We start from the raw sequence: 17,502 nt of genomic DNA, 5'->3' as shown, positions 1-17,502 counted from the left end.
ATTTTTATCGGTCGTATTAAAACCCATTTAAGACAGTCAGTATTATTTAGGTGAAAAATCCTATTTTCAATTAACAAATTTAGATGAAACTTTTTAATGATTTATAGGTTAAAGATTAGAAAGCAGACCAATTTATCGGTCGACAAAAAGTCTGCGGTCTGCAGGGTATCTAAGGAGATGTAAGTTTGTACAAAGAAATCTCTGGAACTACTGAACCGATTTTGATAATCACGCTAATTATTCCTGAGTGATACACACCATTACAATAAAATCTAAACTCTAAGCCAGAAAACCTACAAAATTGATTATTCCACTTTGTTCACCTGGGTGAAGAAAGTACGTTTCTTGAGCATGGCAACGACTCCAAGAATATCAATCATGGTCATAATAAATAATTATCCTAATTAAATACAGAACGTAATTATTTTTCTACTCTTTAATGTACATTTTTGGAGTCAGTAAAATTTTTTAAAGTCTGTTTTTGTCATCCAGCCTATTCACAGGCGAGTGAGCTTTACACTTTCACTACTGTTCGTTGTAAGTTTTGTCAGACATTACACTATCGTTGTGCATGTACACGTACACACAAGTAAAGCTCACTCGCCTTCGTGAGTTGCAGGGAAGTTATGGATATCCGTAACCGTAACCGAAACTTTCGGATATCCGAAATAAAAAAATATCCGAAACCGTAACCGTAACCGATTCAAAAGTTTCGGATAGTTTCGGATGTAGGCAGTTTAAATTGTTTATATTTAAAGGCATAATAGCCTGATTTACCTTTATAATGCCATCTATTATCAATTTTTATATTTCATTACTTTTTATTCGATGTATAGTGTGCGGCCATGAATGAACCGTGTTGGACAACTATTGCAAATTGCATTTTACACACTACACTGCACAGATATCCGTAATCGTAACCGAAACTTTCGGATATCCGAAATAAAAAAAAATCCATAACCGTAACCGAAACCGGTATAATATTATTCCTATATCCGTAACCGTATCCATAACCGAAAATACATATCCATAACATCCCTAGTGAGTTGCAAAAACTATACAACATTGCCAGTCTATGAAGTATAATTAAAATTATACTCACAGTATCCCTTCCCCGAGTACTGCCTTTTCTTCCTAAAATCCTTCTTCAATGGCTGCTGCATCATGCCTGTCGCGTTGCTTGTGTACTGAAATAATGGCGGATGCGCACGAGTGGTTATCGTAAACGTACGTCTTATGACGTCGGAGTAGGCGTTGTTTTTGAACGACAATGTAGGAAAATTAGAACTTTCGCGTGCCATTTTAACTAAGGCGATTATCACACTGCACCGCGCTCCGCCGCAGTACGCGGGACGACAGATCTAATCATTATGGCTGGTTTTAGAGTCGCGCTGATCGTCGGCGCTGACAGTTCAATATGTACGTAATTGAAGGAAACGTTCCTGAGTGACGCTGATCGCTCGGCGCCGACGCTTCATACAATTCGGCTGTCAGCGCTGACGGTCAGCGTGCGTCAGCGTGACTCTAAAACCAGCCTAAATGGAAGTACCTCAGTTTGTATAGAAAACACGCGCGGCACAACACGCTGATAACGCGTTTGCGCGCGGGATACGTTATTATGTCGCCACGCGGACCGCGGCGGAGCGCGGTGCAGTGTGATAATCGCCTAACTCATATAAAAAATGCCGCATTGAGACTCGTGTTTCTATATTTTAACGTAGGAAAACTTTTAATAGATCAGCAACGAAGAAATGTTTCAGACGAACGCGTCCACTGCTGGACAAAGGCCTCCCCCAAGGATATCCACGACCGGTCCTGCACTGCCCGCGTCCGTGCTTCCTTCCTTCACCAGATTGTCGGTCCACCAAGGAGGGTAACGTTATTATAAATAATAGATGCAAAAACTGGCAAAATACAGTTTCAACGCGTTTACCAATCGCTCCGTAGATATGCAGTCGCCCAGCAAGCAAAAGGTCGTGGGTTCATCCGCCTGTGGCAGTCGATTCTTTATTTTATGTTTCCCATTACCGTGTATTCTCAATAAAGTCAAGATACACCATAGAAATCAATTGTTACCGCGGTCTCATGTGACCGCTTAAGGACGTAGCACACTTATCAACCCAGAAAGGGATCGTAACCGTATCAACTCGAAGCAGTCAGTATGTTTTATATGAAACTCCATACTGCAACGCACACTTAACCGCACCGTAACGTAAACGCTTCGTCTCGCGGTTGATTAGCGACAGCCCAAACTGGACGAAAATCGCAGCGACTAGACGCGACTTGTCAATTTCATACAAGCTAATCATCATCGTCATCATCATCTCAGCCATAGGACGTCCACTGCTGAACATAGGCCTCCCCCAATGCTTTCCATGTTACCCGGTTGGTATCGACCTGCGTCCAGCGGCTTCCTGCTAACTTTATGATTTCGTCGGTCCACCTTGTCGGTGGACATCCCAAGCTGCGTACAAGCTAATATACGAATACAAAATCGTCTAAAGTGCGCTGTCGTTGACAGATCGCGAAAGGGGATACGGTACCGTGTTGATCCCTTTCCGAGTCGATAAGTCTGCTATGACCTTAATATTCCAAGAGTTGGTATTAAATGTATTTGAGTTAATACAACAGAACTTTTTATTTTGAGTGTTCAAGGAATAGCACAATAAGCTTGTTATCAACGAAGATATAAAATATGAATGAGACTTTGTATGTTCACATTTTGAACAATTTCCTTATTTGACTTAAGACTAACACCCGTATTCACAATGCTTGCTTAAGTGAAGCAGCAAATCGAACGCACAGTGTTCAATAGAGCTCTATAATTGGTTCGTGTGTGACCCTGTGCGTCCACGCGCACTGTGAGACCTCATAGTAATGTTTGTGAATACGGGCGTATCAAATGATGTTATTAGATAAAAAATACAACATTGCATTACTAAAATCATTGATAAAGAACTTGAGGAACTGTATGAATGTATCTGTATTTAACATATAAAGATAATAAAAGATAGTGATAATGTGTGTGGAAATAAATAAATAAATAAATATACTGATGAGTCATTTATAAAAAATATGTTATCACTTCACATTATTTTGTTGATAAACAGAGACACAAAGCTGCTTTAAAAGATGGGTCTACCTTTTTTTCTTTGTAAATGAATACTATGCATATCTTTTAGATCATTGGTTCCCAAACTTATTTAAGACGTGCCCCCTTTCGACTATACAAAAATTCTGCGCCCCCCTCCTCCAGTCAAGATTATTTATTGGTTGTATCAAGCATTCTGAAATGCATTCTGTCAGCGGTCGCAGGTTTTTTATACTTATGTACACAGATGGTCCGCGCCCCCCTTTAAAGGTCTTTGCGCTTCCCCTAGGGGGCGCACCCCCACTTTGGGAACCAATGTTTGAGATGGTAGCCCATTATTATGTAGCAGTTGGTAAATCTTCAATGATAAATAAAAACATTGTAAGTAAAAAATCTATTAAAAACATGATGTACTTACCACAAAACCAGTGTGGTGATTCATACTCACCCATTCACCATACGTCTCTGGAATATGAATGACTGAATAAATAACTAACGTAACACATTTAGTAAACTAGTAACATAAATGCACAAAGTCCAATTAGAAGGCTGAGTGCGGAATTAGCTCAGCCAAACACACATCAACACACTACACACGAAAAAAGGAAAAAACTATGGTGATCGCTATATTATAGTAATTAGCCAATACATAGTTATTGGCCAACTTGCCTAAAATGAAAAGAAACAAGCCTAATGGAAGTTATTAAGTCATTGAACGCCGAGACGCTAGACACAATAAAAATTGTATTGTTCGAGGCACACCGGTGAGCCGCGTGGCGTCCAACGTGTTAAGAGAGGAAAAGAGACAAATATTTTTTCTGAGCAATACGCAGTCCAATGTAGTAAATGTTTTTGTCTCACTTATTAACAATCCAATTGCCAATAACTATGTATAGGCTAATTACTATAGCAATCACCCTACTTCTTGAGACAAGTCTAGCGCATAAGTGAGTTAATGATTGAGGTATGGGAGCGACACAGGCCTCTCTTAAGGATTTCCCCGACAACCAGTCGCCACACCCAGCTTCTGGCCTACGGAGGTGCAAGTCAGATTTTTTTAGGTCAAATTGTTCGACTTTGCTCCTTTTAAGCGACTGTAGCGCTTTAAGGAGAGTTCATATTATGTTCGGCAAGATTTCTAGGATGGAGCAGCTGCCCTTCTCTGTCCCCCCTGGGTACGTCCATAAAACAAGTAGTAGGACCCAAGATCATCCAATTGGAGCCCCAAAACTACACAGGTTCATCAATAAATTGGAAACCAATTAGAATTGTTGAGACTGACAACACCACAGGTGTGAATAATCAACGTTTCAAGGTGTGTGAAGCTATCTTTAAGTAACCATATCCTCTGACCAATAATTTTGAACATATTTGCTGTTATTGAACACAGAAAACCTATAATTTACTAGCAAATAAGTTGAACATCCTTCAAATGTTGTTTTAGAAGAAGGGCTTTCCCCTAAAGATCTAATAAGCTTCAAAGATATGGCGGCCGAGCGATCTGAAAACATGCGCGAATGCAATCGTCGCAAATGTATAAATGTATCGTTTATTATACACGTAAACTTCTCTACATGTATTATTCATGCAAATAATATCCTATATTATACAGCGACATGCTAAACTTTCATAAAAAATTCACACAAAAAAGGAAAAAAGCTTCAAAAATTTCGCACACGCTAGTGATATTGTCGCGCAAATTTCATAGGTTATCGGCTCTTTTTTATTAATATTTCACACGCTTTCGCTATATTATGGAGTACACTAAGTATTTTAAAAGAAATACTCACCCTCTTCATCCAAAATCAGCAGGAAATTATCTAAATCCTTGCAGCGGGAAGTGATAACATAGGAACAGTTCAATAATATTTTACGATAGTTCTCAGCACAAGTACACCACCAAAACTTTTTCAGCGATACACAAGTTTTTTGACGATGCTAATAAATGCGAATTTCGAGTTTTAACGCTTAAAACTTACCATTTTCAGAAATTTTCAGCGCAAACAACTCATCACACAAATACATCAATACATTGTTTGACATTTCAGCATTTTCAGCTTCGTTCGGAAACACAGTAAAAAATACATTCACATCAAAGCCAAAACGAATAAGGTTTTTCGCCTTGCTTTCTTTTCTTACGAATATTTTTCTATGTAAAATAAAATATTTAAATAATGTGCAATTAATTACATATTTATTTGGGATTTGGGTATTCTGGGAACGCTGATCACTGTTTGTGTCACAGATATGGATTAGAGGTTTGTGTTTTGATTGATTGATGCAATGCGCGCCAAAGTTTAATTTTTTCAACAGTTGAACCTGTTTGAACTTTGCAAGCAAGCAAAGTTATAATCTACATTAATATTAAAAAAAAGGAAAACTTTGTTTGTTTGGTTGTAATGAATAGGCTCAAAAACTACTGGACCGTTTTTAAAAACTCTTTCACCATTCGAAAGCTACATTATCCCACGAGTAACATAGTGATAGATAAATGCATCGCTTTTTACAATCTCTAAAATTGTACCAGGAAAATTCAAAATAATTTAAGGAATAGGATCTAGGATAAATAATAACACTTATTATTTTGTTAAATTTTATTATTTCTACCTTAATATCTTTGGTTGTTTCTAATAATTAGATTATGGCACATTTCTACAACATTTAAGTAACAATATAACATTTTAATACACTTAACTACTTACTACCTTTAAATATACATTTTAAATGCCTACAAATTAAATCTTAGAGTGAGTAAATGCAAGTTTTCATAGGTACTTAAATATTGTCTAATACATAATACACTATACACTATTTCAGCTAATTCATGCTCTATCTTTTTCCATCAATGTTGATTTCTCTGTGATGGAAAGAGACAAAACAGTGTTTGAATAAGTAGAATTATTTTAGTCATAAATGAGCAAAGGTAGATCTAAAAACGTGATTACTGCTAAATCGAAGTTAAGTTCTTCGCAAATTGGTCATGTTGCACATCAAGATATTTTGGAACGTTAAAATGGAATCATCAAGTTACGAGTGGTCTTTTCAATTAATTATTTTCCATATACTAGGCGCATCACAAGCCCCAACGTCCGGGCAAAGTCTGTTAAAAGTCGTAGAACTGTCGAAGCCTAATATCTCTCTCTCCTCTTGAATACGGAATGTAAACGTGCTTTCGTGGGTCCCAATAAAATGTGCAGCGTGCGAACAAATAATCTGGTCGATTATAGCTATGCCACCGTCATTGTACTTCTCCAAGTCTGACGCAGATGGATCATAAACATAGACTTTAAAACCAGCTTCTTTGAGTTTGCTTTTCAATATTTTCACTTCAGAAGCTGAAGCGTCAGTTGAGATGAAAATTTTCTTGATTCCAGGCATTTTTTCGAATGCATTCTTTATTTGTTTTACGGTGCCATCAATCGAAGGGACGTCATTAGGTCTGCTTGTGGCAAAGTCCAAACGTCTCCAGTGGATTGCTATGTAGTTGTTACACTTTTCTTCGTCACAACCCAGCTTCTCCTTAATAAATTTCTTTGCTTTCTTTACCAGTGTTTTATTGAACTTCATGCTTTTACGGCAGTCCCAGTACGCTTTCGTCCCATAATTGTCATGTAAAGGTATTTCTCCGTGCATGAACATGACTTTTTTATCGTTCGGATGCAAATGTATGAGTTCCCACAACTTCGATATCTTACCTTGGAACCGTACACATATGACTTCCTTCGCTGAGATATTATCATAGTTTTTATCGCATTCCTCTTTAGGTATGAGCTGCCATTTCTCTTCAAATACCCCATTTTCAAACGGGTTATCAAAGTTTTGTAAAACGTACAGTGTGTCGATATCTATCGGTTTCGCAGGTTCGTCGACTATCTCGCTCAGTTCAAGCACTGGGGCGTAGGATTTTAGAGATTCTACATCAAAAAAGGAGCGCCAAGGCACTGGTTTGTCATTATTTTTCCAATGGTACAATTTATTCCACGGCGTCAGAACTAAGCGCCAATCCGTTTTACCGCGCTTTTGGGCTTCAGCCAGCATTATAGCAAACCTCATGTACACATCCCGTCGCAAATTGAAACCCTCGGGAGGGTTCACATCATAGAAAATCAACTTGTGATCTTCGTTTGGTGTTATTTCGTTGTTACAGGTCTCTGAAGCTGCATCGCAGTACCCATCGAGCGCAGTCTTCTCAGCGGCCGCGTTTAGCATGTGTATGAGAAGTAGATTTAGGAAAATCATCGTAAAAGTCCCACTTTATTGAGAAAATTACAAAAGAAAAACAAATTCAACAAGTATTAGTGATGGTCAACTCGAGTACCTAACTCGAGTTAACTCGAGTTGGGCGTAACTCGAGCCCACTCGAGTTGAATTCTCTCTGACTCGAGTTCGTAAACTGTATGGAACCGACAGAAACTGCCGGTTATTGTTGTAGATTTTTGTGTTTTATGTTCTGTTTTTGAAAAATGCCGGGTCCTAAAAGAAAATCTTTAGTTTGGGACGTATTCGAATCGCCAGAGAGTGGACGCGTTGCGTGTAAACAGTGTTCAGATTCATTCAAATATAGTGGAAATACGACCACATTATTAAACCACATTAAAAAAAGCATCCTAATGTTGCCATCGAGGAAAGTCAGAGTTCATTATCAACAATGAAAGTACCTAATATGAGTACTTCGACTGATTCATCGCAGTTAAGTACTTGTATTGACAACCACATTGGATGTTGAGCCTCCTCAAAAAAGGTTAAGGCACACTCAAACCCGTCACTGTGCCAAAAAAAATAACGCTAAATTTCTGGTATTAACGCTTTAATTAATTTGATAGTAAAAGATTTGTAGCCATTCAGATAGTGGAAAATTCAGGTCTAATTTTTTTAACTAAGTAATAATGCGAAGCTAAGGGATTAAACTGGTAAAAATAAATAAAAAACATTCACTTGTCCACCCAGTTAACTCGAGTTACGTAACTCGAGTTCAACCCGAGTTATGTGGATTTTAACTCGGGTTAAATCGAGTTTTATTTTTTACGAGTTGGCCCATCATTAGTTGTTGATCGATTTCAAAAACTTTGACATAAATATTTTTTAAATTCAAGATCACGGCACGAAATAACGCAAGTTTGCCTTGATGTTGATTTCTGAACGAATTTGTCTATTTTAGGGGATTTTCCTCTTATAACTTTTTAGCGGGAAAGTGAATCGGAAAATTTTAGGTGTCTGTCTTTTGAAAAAAAATTGATTTATTGTCCGATAATGGTATTTTTTTTTAAATTAATCTAATCGTGGTTTTATTTGATTATAGTCAAGATACTGCTGAGTCCAGTCGTATGAGTGCTAAGTTACTTTTTGCAAGATCCAAGTAACAACTTTATAATAAACTCGTTGAGCTACCCACATAAGTACTGATAAATAATTCCCCATATAAAAATGTGAGAAAATGTACCATTCTAATGATACCTGAAGTGCTAGAGAATAAATTTTACAATAATATATTAACTTAAAATGACTTAAAAACTAAAATTTTAAAATGATACCTATAATAGGGATGTTTGTTTCCTGGGTAAAAAAGCAAGAGTTTTAATTAGTCCGTCAGTTAGCTTATCAAAAACTATTCGACACATATTTTTCACTTTTTAAAACTAATTAAAATGTAAAGAGATAAAGCGTGCCAAAGTTCTAAAGAAAAGGCCCGTGACGTCAGTGAGTGCGTAAAAGTGCAGCACTTTGTGACGTCGCGCGGAACTTCAAAGCACTATAACTTTGTAATTATTTTTTTAAACTAAAATTGACGGATTAACAAAATTTTTTTCGGTTATTGTTATTTCTGGAAAAAAAAATACACCTTCAACAGCAATACGTTTATTATGCTAAAAACATTTTTTGGGTATTTCGTCGAAACAGTAAATTTTCTGTGTCCAGGCAGGCGAACACATGTTTTTTTTATATTTATATGCATAAAACTATTTTTATGGAAAAGTTAATCGAAAGTTTTATTTGTTTTTGCTATTACAATAGCAGAAACTACAAATAATACCATAGAAAAACTTAATCAAAAGTCGTTTTTCTAATTTCCTTGTTATGTCCATAACTGTTGTTTGCCAAAATGAAGGCACATTTTTTTTTTTTTTTTTTTTTTTTTTTTTTAATAATAATAAAAATTGTTTATTTTCACACCTTATAGGGCTTATATTACATCTAAAGTTCTTTACAATTAGAATTAAACATAGATTATGAGGAACAGAGAATGGTGTGACTGGAGCCTAATGTAGGGCAGCCCTGTATTTCAGGACTCCAGGTCCCACCCGTGAGGTTGAATGTATACAATGAGAAGACATGAACAGTGAAAAGACATGAATACAATACAATGCAAAGACATTCCGTTAGAATATGTAGCACGTACAGTGAAAATAAGAAATAATAAAGATGACGACATTTGCTCCGTTGTGTGTGTGTGTGTGTGTGTGTGTGTGTGTGTGTGTGTGTGTGTGTGTGTATGTGTGTCTTTATAAGAAATTATATGGCTGTTGCAAATAGGGCTTCTGTTTGAGTGTAGTCCTGTTGAAGTAGCCACCTTATCACAAGTAATTTACAGTCAAATCTTGGTTTGTCGTAGAAATTAAGTACTACATTCATTTTATCATAGAGATACGGTGCTAAGTAATATAATTGGCGTTTAATGAATGTTGAACGGGGAAGAATTGTCGAGCATACCTTGTCAGGCCTACGTTTATTCGGTTTTTTATTAGTTCTCCTGGGTTCGTATACGAGCGCAGAGTGCTGAAGAAGAATAGAATGTAGTACGAACAGCTGTCTGATTGAAAGAATTTTGCATTCCTGGTAAAGTTGGGTGGTTGGATAACGACGAGATTTTTTCATCATAACCTTGAGAATTGACCTCTGAGCCCGTTCGAGTTTGATGATTATAGTTTTACATGCTCCTCCCCATGCTGCGATGCAATAGCTCAAAACAGACTGTGCAAGCGCAAAATAAACACATTTTAAAGAATGGGGATTAAGTACATTTCTAAGCTTATAAAACATATAAATCAATTTCCGGGTACGTGAAGACAGGCTTGCAATTTGAGCATCCCATGACATAGTTTCATCAAGTAGAACACCGAGATACCTAATGTCGTTCACCCGTTCCAGAGCGACGCAGTCACACAATGACTGTCCCACAGTTCTGTTACAAGTGTGCGCCTTAACACTGAAAGTTGAGCTAGGTTTTGTTGATCGTCTAAGGCAGAAGGTTATAAACTTAGACTTCAGGACATTGAGAGTCAACTGATTCATTCGTAGCCAAGTTACTATATGTTTTAGACCATTTTCAGCATTCTGTTTAGCTATAGCCCAAGTCTCGCCCTTGAATATGAGGGCAGTATCATCAGCGTACGAGAAAATACTTCCATTGGTGGGTTTGTAATGACATAGTTCATTTATGTAAACAAGGAAGAGACTCGGGCCTAACACACTTCCCTGGGGGACTCCACAGGTGACGGGTAAATCAATGCTTTTGAGGGGGCCTATACTTACCAGTTGTCTCCTGCTCGACAAAAAATCCTCAAAAAGCCTAAGAGGGACACCCCGGATACCGGCACACTCAAGCTTCTTGAATTACATTATAACAAATTGAAGCGTAATTTCATTCTAATAGCACTCTCTTTATATATATTTGAGAAACGTTTGGCTATCGGAAAATAAAAACTTTAAATGTCAAATACTTAAAGGAAGGAAATAAAGTGAAGTTAAGTTCTTGTCCGATTTCCCTGGGTCTTCTTTTCGACCATTGTATAATAGTAACGAAACGCAAGAAATTAGAATATAATATTTGTAATAATTTCCTTGGCTACCAAAAATTCATGACCTTATAACTTTGTTTCTAAAACGAATTATGACACCCCTTTTAGATATATTAGCTTAGTTTTTGCTATTTAATACAATGGGAAACTAAAAATTTAGTTAAAAACAAAAATATATTTCGTACCAAGGAAATTAGGCAAAATTGAGCATTTTTGGCGAAATACCCTTTTATAATCTCCATCCATAAATTTAGAACAAAAAGGTAAATTTTAATACTTAACTTCAACAGCATCACTTAGATAAAAATACCTTAAAATAAATCTTACGCCATGCGTAGGTTTAATTTTTAGCAAAAATATTATGCTTTTACAAATCTTTCTTTCTATCACATTATCACATAGAGACTTTTTTATACAAACCTAGATGAAATATTTTGACATAAGGTCCTACATTAGAACACACTCAATTAACCTGTATTTGATTACAATAATAATCACATTAAATATTAAACTACCTACCTACTAGGCCTACCTACTTAACTCGTAATAAAAATTATGAATACATCCATTCTCGATAAGTTTGCCGCTGGCGTTATGACGTCACTCGAAAGAAAGCGTCTATAACTATAGCAAACTTTAATTAAAATATTTTTTATTTATTTATATTGATAAAAAATATTACACTTCATTTCGTTTAATCACTAACTAATTGCGTTTAATCGCGGTTGGAGAGGGGACGCGCATTCCACGGACCGGCAAACTTAGCGCGTACGGGTTTTTAGACACCGTTGGAGAACAAGAACTTTATACCTAAGTAAGTAGTGGTTAAATCCGTTCGTTGCGTTTTAGTTAAATATAGGTATGATGCTTATTTATGTTATGAGTGGGTACACTACAGTACTCCAGCCCAGAACAAAAAATCATCTTTACTCGGTTCTCGAGTCAGCCAGTCTGACACCTTCGGTAGGAATGGCACCGTTGGGTAAGTGTCTGGTATTGTAAAAATGATTTTGCCATTTTCATATACGTAATCCGTAAATTCAATGTGGGTATTACATTGGGCCTTATCATTGAAACTTACACAATAAGCACTGCAAAACATTTGATAACTCGTAACTTTACCAAATCCAAGTACATCTCTATCCAATTGAATGGTCTCCGTGAATTTGCTCAACTGGGTGCCTATGAAATAAGCAGCGTGTGTACAAATAATGTGATCAATAATAGCTATCCCGCCTTCTTTAAAGTCTTTCATATCTTCAACTGAAGGATTAAACTCGAAGGTTTCAAAGCCAAACGCTACAAGTTTACCTTTTAAAGCTTCCAGTTCGCTCGCCTCTGCGTCAGATGCAATGTAAACTTTATTTATGTCAAGCTTGCAGTTCTCAACAACCCATATTATTACTTGAACAGTCTCATGTACAGATGGAAGTATATTTGTTTTTCCCAACACGCAACTGAATTCTTTTCGTCTCCAATGTATAGCCAAATACGACGGACATTTTTCCGATGTGCAATGAAAGTTTTCAATTATGTAGTCCCGTGCCCGTTTCACGAGTCTGCTATTGTACTCCATGATTCCCCACCAGGATTTGCGCGGGTTGGTCTGTTTTTGTGGTTGATTGAGAAGGTGTACATTTTTAAACATAATTTTTTTATCAGAGGGCTGTAGATCTACGAGTTTCCATAGCATTTCTAAGGTACCATTTATAGAGACGCAGTACGTTGTTTTAGCAATAATGTTGTCATATCTTATAATACAATTCGTTGTCGGCATGATCTGCCACTTTTTTTTGCCAGAGGGTTCACTCCATGGTTCACTCGGATAGTTTTGTAAAACAAAAAGAGTGTCCACTTCCAATGGCTCCGAATCAGGTGCATCGATCACCTCATGCATTTCTAGGACTGGTGCGAATGTTTTCAGCGTCTTAATATCAAAAAAGTTGCTCCAAGGCTCAGGTTTATCAGTATTTTTCCAATGATGTATATTGCTCAAGGGTGTCAGAACCAAGCGCCAATTAGTTTTGCCATGCTTATGCGCGTTGACCAACATGGTAGCCATATTGGTATAAATCACCTGATGATAGTGAAATCCAGCATTGGGCATGACATCGTAGAACATAAATTTATAGTCATCACTAACCGCGGGTTTGTTGTAGCAAGTATCCGAGGAGCAGCTGCTGCGTCGGACTGGAGCTGGATATTCGACTTCTATTTCTTCACCTTCGTATACTATCATCTCTAATCGAAAGGCTGCAGTATATACGAGAAAAAGATTTAAAATAATCGCAATCATCGTGAAACTGGCACTTTATGTTTATTTATACGAAACAAAATAAAACTTGCCTCGAGTGAAAAAGTTCAACAGGTTGTATTGATTACTTCTTGATTTTTTTAGCAAACATTTGGGTATTGGAAGTGATGATTCCGCCAAATTCAAAAGTTATTATGACGTATAGTCTGACAGGTTAGAACGGAACGAATGGATTTCCGAACGGAAAGGTCAATGCCTTTTTAATTTTTCTTTGCAGCAACACTTTTTTCTGATGTCACCTATTCTGTCATTATTGAATTCTGACTGATGTGCATTTTGTACGGCAAAATTATCTAAAAAAACCTATAAAACATCTTGATTTTTGCTTATCCTAACAAAAATGGAGCTGAACGACGTGATAGTGAACCAGCCAGTGGTTATAGACAATGTAAATATGTAATATTTTCACATAATTCGGGCTTTTCTCGATAGTTGGCACACCTACGTTTTTGTTTGAAAAATCAATTGAATTTCATTTTATAATGGGAAAATAACTGGGTCAGTGCCTTGTAAAGTACAAATTCGTGTAATAATGCGCTGGTATTGATCGTGCGGTGGTTTATTTGTAAATAATATGAGTTTGAAATGAGTCACCACGTTTGACGTATGTATGTCCATATTTATTTGATTCTTGCCGGTTTTGCAGGGCTCTGGAGTGATCAAAGCCGGCTTCGCTGGCGATCAGATCCCAAAATGCAGGTTTCCCAACTAGTAAGTATAGATTTAGCAGTAAATATTGAGGTGAACTCACTTCCTAACACAAGTGATATAATTTTGGCTTCATTGGAAGGGATAAGTAATTTGTGCATTAAAAATCACAAATTCTTTTAAAAATACAATAAGTATTTGTTTATAATGTTTTGTAACATGGATGTTAATGTCCTACATGACATAATTATTACTTAACAAAATTGCTCATTTAAATTAAAAATTTTATAACACATTAATAAGGTACAGTGTAAACTCTTTACAATTTCAATCAATTTTTTTTTATTTCAGTGATCTGTTTGTACCTATCCTGCTAATATTATAAATGCGAAAGTTTGGATGTCTGGATGTTTGTTACTCTTTCATGCAAAAACTACTTAACGGATTTTGATGAAACTTTAAAGTATTATTTTTTATAACACATAGGCTATAATTTATGACGATACTAGCTTTCTGCCCGCGGCTTCGCCCGCGTGGAATTTTGTCTGTCACAGAAAAACTATCGCGCGTCCCTGTTTCAAAAACCGGGATAAAAACTATCCTATGTCCATTCCCGGGACTCAAACTATGTCCCTGCCAAATTTCATCGAAATCGGTTGCGAGGTTTAAGCGGGAAAGCGTAACAGACAGACAGACAGAGTTACTTTCGCATTTATAATATTAGTTGGGATGACAAACTAAATTTCACACGGGTGAAGTCGCAGGCAAAAGCTAGTTTTAAATAAATTTTAATGACAAACTTCTCATTACATTGAAATGTTTTTCTTTTTTTGGTGGTTTATCTTGTTTTCTCTTCACTTTACCATGTGACTTCCACTCTCTATAACAATAAAAAAAGCTCAGTCTCATAAATAAATAAAATGTTTATTTTATTGACAGTTTTATTAACACTAGGCAAATCTTAAAATATAAAAGGCCTGAACTACGTATAATTACTGAACATCATTAAAAAAAAAGTGCAGTTATAACAGTTTAAACTATATCTATTTTAAAATAAGAGCCTAAACTACTAAACACAAGTTTTTGTCATCATCATTTCAGCCATAGGACGTCACTGCTGAACATAGGCCTCTCCCAATGATTTTCATAATGACTCGTTGGTAGCGGTCTGCGTCCAGCGCCTTCCTGCTACTTTTATGATGTCGTCGTTCCACCTTGTGGGACCTACCACCAAGTTTTTGTATCAACTCAAAAATGTCTACAGTAGAACGCCGATTATCCGAATTAATTGGGACCGGGGTTGATTCGGATAATCGGACAAAGACTGGTAATAAGGAAAAAGCGTGTTAAAAACAAACTGTCACACATAGAATCAACTTTATTAACTGTGCTTACAGTTGTACAATAACGCTCAGTTGAAATATATCTAGACTCCTGCGACTTCCAACTTGTTACAACAAAACAAAACAAAAATTACTTGGTTTTAATTTTTTATATTACGCTTACGACCGATTCAGATAATTGGCGATTCAGTTAATCGGCGTTCGGATAATCGGCGTTCTACTGTATCTTATTTCCGCAGCATCGGGCGCCCCAAACACATCAGAGTGATGGCTGGAGCGTTAGAAGGCGAGTTGTTCGTCGGCCCGCGCGCTGAGGAGCACCGGGGCTTGCTTAGCATTAAGTATCCGATGGAGCACGGAATTGTTACGGATTGGAACGACATGGAGCGTGTGTGGAACTATATTTATAGCAAGGTAAGTAGACGATGTTGATCTACCATAGTAATATTATAAAGCTAAAGAGTTTGTTTGTTTGCTTGAACTCAGGAACTTCTCTCAACTTAGGAAAAAATATTTTTGCATTGGATAGCCCATTTATCGAGGAAGGCTTTAGGGCTTAGGCTATATAACATCACCCTACAGCCAATAGGGGCGGAGCAGTAAAGAAAAATGCTGCAAAAACAGGAAATATTATTAAAACTGTTTAATGCGTACGAAGTCGCGGGCACAGCTAGCAGTCTAACTTATAAAGCCTCTTTAACTTTACTTTCAACCTTTAACTTCTAACTTGTTAAACTCTATACCTAAAACGCTGGTTATGATTAGACTAGGCGCAGACCACCGATTTTAAGTTGGCCGTTAGTTGTGCCCGATTTTAAATTGTGTGAAGAATCGGCCAAATCGAATCGGCGTAGTGTGCGCACTCCCATACATGCCCATACAGACCAACTGCCCGACTAAACTATCGGCCGACGAAAAATCGATGGTCTGCGCCTAGGCTTATAGTTACAGTTAAAAGGTGATGCAACTCAGCCTAATTCTCCAACTTTTCATTCACCAGGACCAACTGTCAACGTTCTCGGAGGAGCATCCAGTGTTGCTGACGGAAGCGCCACTGAACCCTCGCAGGAACAGAGAAAAGGCAGCTGAAGTGTTCTTCGAGACGTTCAACGTACCAGCTCTGTTCTTGTCCATGCAGGCTGTGCTTAGTTTGTGAGTTTTATCATTATCATCATCATTTCAGCCACAAGACGTCCACTGCTGAACATAGGCCTCCCCCAATGATTTCCACAATGACCGGTTCTGCGTATACTGCTACTGCCCATTGCCACTTCAGCTTGCTAAGATCTTTTATCATCAGGTTATTTAGTCTCCATTGTAGAAGCACGACCCTCTAATGGCAATGCCAGATTTAGTATGGAAGGTGGCGTCTTTTTTTTTCGCGCGGCCATCGACCAAACTTAGTTTTTTGATTACAAAATAGTGTAATAAACCAAACTTACTATGACATGTATACCTCTAAACTCAGTCTGAACTGAGTTACGAGCATTAGAAGTTTGATGATTTACATACTAGATTTGCTTTTTGCGCGCAAGTTTTGTAAGAAATTGCAACAAAATAGTGACACTGTATATGTGTAAACAAACAATACCATCCATTAAAGGCTCCAGACATCAGTGTGGAGTAGAATCAGCACAATAAAAAATAGCGCAATATTTTGTTGCAATTTCTTACAAAACTTGCGCGCAAAAAGCAAATCTAGTATGTAAAACATCAAACTTCTAACGCTCGTAACTCAGTTCAGACTGAGTTTAGAGGTATACATGCCATAGTAAGTTTGGTTTATTACACTATTTTGTAATCAAAAAACAAAGTTTGGTCGATGGCCGCGCGAAAAAAAAAAGACGCCACCTTCCATATAAAATCTGGCATTGCCATTTACCAGAGGCAAATAGAGGCTTTGGCCTCCACTCCCCACATTGGATTGGTTAAGGAAGACTGATGTTTACATATTTTTCTCTGTCACAGTAAAGTCGAATGACAGATTAAGAAAGTAAATAATATTTAAACAACTAGAGAAACTGCCAAGATAAGCAGGCGCGGATCCAGCCAGTCAAAAAAGGTTGTGGGCACAGCCACCAAAAATGAGCAAATGAGAGTTGGATCATTACATGCCCGGACATACATGCATGCCTATCGATCTTATCAATAGATCATAATTAAAACAAGCAAATTAGGGTTGTGGGCATGCCCACAGTGCCCACAACGGTGGATCCGCGCCTGAAGATAAGAGACTTGACAAAGGTGACGGAGTTCCATCCTCCACTTCTTCGCGACAGCAATATAATTACGCGCGAGCGATAAGGATGG

General features: G+C 37.3%; 3 protein-coding genes across 7 annotated transcripts in view; 1 reads left to right on the top strand and 2 right to left on the bottom strand.

Annotated features, from left to right (window-relative positions):
* The window catches only part of LOC135085978 (double-stranded RNA-specific editase Adar-like), a 31,133-nt gene extending 26,010 nt beyond the window's left edge, over positions 1 to 5,123 (bottom strand). The window contains exons 1-4 of one of the 5 annotated variants that reach the window (XM_063980764.1): positions 5,071 to 5,106; positions 4,882 to 4,918; positions 3,510 to 3,556; positions 1,103 to 1,187 (exon numbers count right to left, since the gene is read on the bottom strand). In XM_063980764.1, the coding sequence (XP_063836834.1) occupies positions 1,103 to 1,187; positions 3,510 to 3,556; positions 4,882 to 4,918; positions 5,071 to 5,073 (172 nt within the window). In that variant the 5' untranslated portion in view covers positions 5,074 to 5,106. The other 4 variants (XM_063980765.1, XM_063980763.1, XM_063980766.1 and 1 more) reach the window with 4 other exon arrangements.
* Positions 5,124 to 5,667: 544 nt separating this feature from the next.
* Positions 5,668 to 7,786, bottom strand: LOC135086073 (GDP-fucose protein O-fucosyltransferase 2). Its single transcript, XM_063980834.1, has one exon. It carries the CDS (start codon positions 7,328 to 7,330, stop codon positions 6,134 to 6,136), a length of 1,197 nt encoding a protein of 398 aa, XP_063836904.1. The 5' UTR covers positions 7,331 to 7,786; the 3' UTR covers positions 5,668 to 6,133.
* Positions 7,787 to 13,436: 5,650 nt separating this feature from the next.
* The window catches only part of LOC135085999 (alpha-centractin), a 31,292-nt gene continuing 27,226 nt past the window's right edge, over positions 13,437 to 17,502 (top strand). The window contains exons 1-4 of the mRNA XM_063980780.1: positions 13,437 to 13,589; positions 13,848 to 13,912; positions 15,432 to 15,606; positions 16,193 to 16,344. Of these exons, the coding sequence (XP_063836850.1) occupies positions 13,542 to 13,589; positions 13,848 to 13,912; positions 15,432 to 15,606; positions 16,193 to 16,344 (440 nt within the window). The 5' untranslated portion in view covers positions 13,437 to 13,541. The remainder of the gene's footprint in view (positions 13,590 to 13,847; positions 13,913 to 15,431; positions 15,607 to 16,192; positions 16,345 to 17,502) is intronic.

The sequence above is a fragment of the Ostrinia nubilalis genome, chromosome 30 (genome assembly GCF_963855985.1).
Source record: "Ostrinia nubilalis chromosome 30, ilOstNubi1.1, whole genome shotgun sequence".
NCBI classification, from domain to species: Eukaryota; Metazoa; Arthropoda; class Insecta; order Lepidoptera; family Crambidae; genus Ostrinia; species Ostrinia nubilalis.
Note: the sequence above shows the minus strand (reverse complement) of the source record. Positions and strands in the feature narration are given on the sequence as shown.